The following is a 2,794-nucleotide window of genomic DNA, read 5'->3' on the forward strand; positions in this document are numbered from 1 at the left end:
AAATGAATAAATTGATAATGTATTATTGGATTGTGAGTAGGCATTGTCAAATGGGAAATACAAGAGTTGTCTACACAGGGCATTGGTAAACAGGGAGGTGGAGAGGAAGTCATTGGTTTATTTTGTGAACCCAAAAGAAGACAAAACAGTGAAACCAACAAAAAAGCTATGTAGCAGCGATGAAGAAAGGAAGTACCCAGATTTCACATGGTCTGATTTGTATGAATTCACACAAAAACATTATAGAGCTGATGTCTCGACTCTCCAAGGTTTCATCCCATGGTTCATTGCCGGCAAGCCTTCTAATTACTAGCTTCATTGCCATCATAATCTATGTGTAATAATCCGGTGTACACCAACATAGTACGTAGTAACTATTAAATGGGAGAATATAATGTTTTGCCAGCAATAATTATGTTTAATAATTTTGTGGACTATGTTTTGTTATTATAATTAAAATAAATATCTGGTGTACACAAGTCGTCCTATTATAAAATTTTTATTTTATTTCTCATCAACTCTATCTCTCTATATATATATCACATATATAACTGTGGTTGTAGTTATTTTTGTGATCAAGTTGTTTTCTAGTTTTTTATAATTATTATAAATTATATGTATATACTTAATTAAATATATATTTGAATATAAAAAATTATTAAATTTATATAAATAATATATAAAAATATATAAAAAATTATTTTGATAATTGACTTTTTATAATATTCTTTATTTTGTGAAGGAATAACTCAAAAAGTACTCATGAGTGTGATTAATTGCTGTATAATGGTTAAAGCTTAATTGATATTTTGTTCTATCTATTGTTTTTGTACTATAAAGATAAGATAAAACTAAAAACATGTATTGAGTAAAAATAATGTCAAAGAGTGGCCTAGTTATTGTTGCGGCAGTAAGGTGGCTGGTCCCAAAAGACATTGATGGTACCCACTGGTTATGAGAGTGGGGACCATTTCATAAAAAAGCAAACAATTACGCAGCCAAGTTCAATGCCTAGCTTGTAGAAATAAATTAAAAAACTACAAATAAGATTCACTACTCATAGGGATTGGGATTATTGACTTGTGCATGCATGCTAGAATAATTTGATTAGTTGAGTATTACTTTCAAAATATATTAAAATTAAAATTGGCGTGACATTTATTGTTGCCTGCTTTTTAATTTCACGGAGTAAATATTGTTTTACTCTATAAAAGATAACATTAAAACTTTTCTATAATATAGTTGGCATGGGATTTGGTCCAACGAACATGTTTCGAGGTTCTTAATGCACGCACCTATATTTTGCATCTTGAAAATTTTCATCATGACTTCTCAAAATAATCTTATTTCCCCATGAAATATCACAATCTAATTAAGGTTCGTTTAATTTCCATGCTCACAAGATTTTGACCAGGTATAATGAAGGTTAGACGCTGGTTTTATTTTCCAACTTCAAAAGATTTATTTAAGTGGATATGCCACTCTTAATAGCTACACCTATGTAACCAAGTTCCTCCGCAGTTTTTCCACTACCGCGAGTTCCAATTTTTGACCATAGCGTCACCGCCATGTTCCTTCTTCATGCCATCAACAAGCACATGTTGGAGCAACCACGAGAAAGGAAGAAAGGATCTCCTTTACCATAACTGCAATACGATGTCTTTTAATTTCTGGATGATTGATGATTATATTAAGAAAAAGTATATAGAACCAACTAATAATCAGCCAAGAATGGAACAACATAATTAATTATAATTAGTTTTATTAATTTATAATTTAATTTGTTTGTTAAATTATTGTTGACCACGTTCAAAACATGAGGGAAAATACGCTAGTGTTAGAAGAGAATCACGGAACAGATGCTTTGATCATTCATTAGTTGGTTCCATATAATTAATTATGTTTATTAATGCGTAACACATGAAATATAGAAATTATATCCAAAACCATCCAATTTATAAGAAAAAGAAACATCCGTATGCTTATCAGTAGCAACATCCGATTAAAGTCATTGGTATTTCTAGTTTACCAATTGGCTGATTTTTGGCTTATATAAAGTTGGTTCCCTAGCATTGTTGTTATATTAAAGACAAGAGAAAGGAGGATGAAGATGAACAATTTCTATAAATATTTGTGAATTTTACCCTATAGATGGAATTACTATAGTGCCCACCAGATACAATTTAACCACCAATCTAACATTTTTAGCTTAGCATTCTATTATCATATTTTTAACTAATATTTTTAAACATTGTTAATTAATTATTAACTAAAAATAATAAATTATGTTGTCTAGTTGAAAATCTTAACTTGTTTTATAATTTAAAAAAATATTAATTTATTATTTGTCAATATCTTGAAAAATAATATATATTTAAAATTTTGTTTATTTAAATATTAAAAAAAAAATTAAGACTCTTAATAATTTTTTTTTTATCGGCCTTGCAAGAGAAACTGTGGGAGGACTCCATGAATGACTAGCAGCTTCAAAGTTCAAATTCACATAACCATCAATTATTTTCATGTAACCATCAACCCAGCATCTATATCTCCTCTTGTCCCAAATCCAAATAAACAGATAGAAATAGATAACAAATTGATAATGAGCTAAAGAATGATGACGGTCCAAGACAGTAAATAGAAGAAGAACCTTCCAAATATCCAATACAGTAAGGCTACTAAAGCTCCTCCATATTTCTTGCTCTACTTTCCTCAAAGAAGCAAAGGATTAATGGAGAAATTAAAGCAACAACAGGATTTTGAGAAGTTATTACAGCGGTGCGCCCATACGATT

The 2,794-nt window shown here is 29.6% G+C and overlaps 1 protein-coding gene across 1 annotated transcript in view; it reads left to right on the forward strand.

The window, feature by feature from the left end:
- LOC107480214 (gibberellin 20 oxidase 2) overlaps positions 1-518 on the forward strand; it is a 2,856-nt gene extending 2,338 nt beyond the window's left edge. The window contains exon 3 of the mRNA XM_016100363.3: positions 41-518. Within this exon, the coding sequence (XP_015955849.1) occupies positions 41-313 (273 nt within the window). The 3' untranslated portion in view covers positions 314-518. The remainder of the gene's footprint in view (positions 1-40) is intronic.
- Positions 519-2,794: the final 2,276 nt, after the last annotated feature.

This window comes from Arachis duranensis, chromosome 3 (genome assembly GCF_000817695.3).
Source record: "Arachis duranensis cultivar V14167 chromosome 3, aradu.V14167.gnm2.J7QH, whole genome shotgun sequence".
NCBI classification, from domain to species: domain Eukaryota; kingdom Viridiplantae; phylum Streptophyta; class Magnoliopsida; order Fabales; family Fabaceae; genus Arachis; species Arachis duranensis.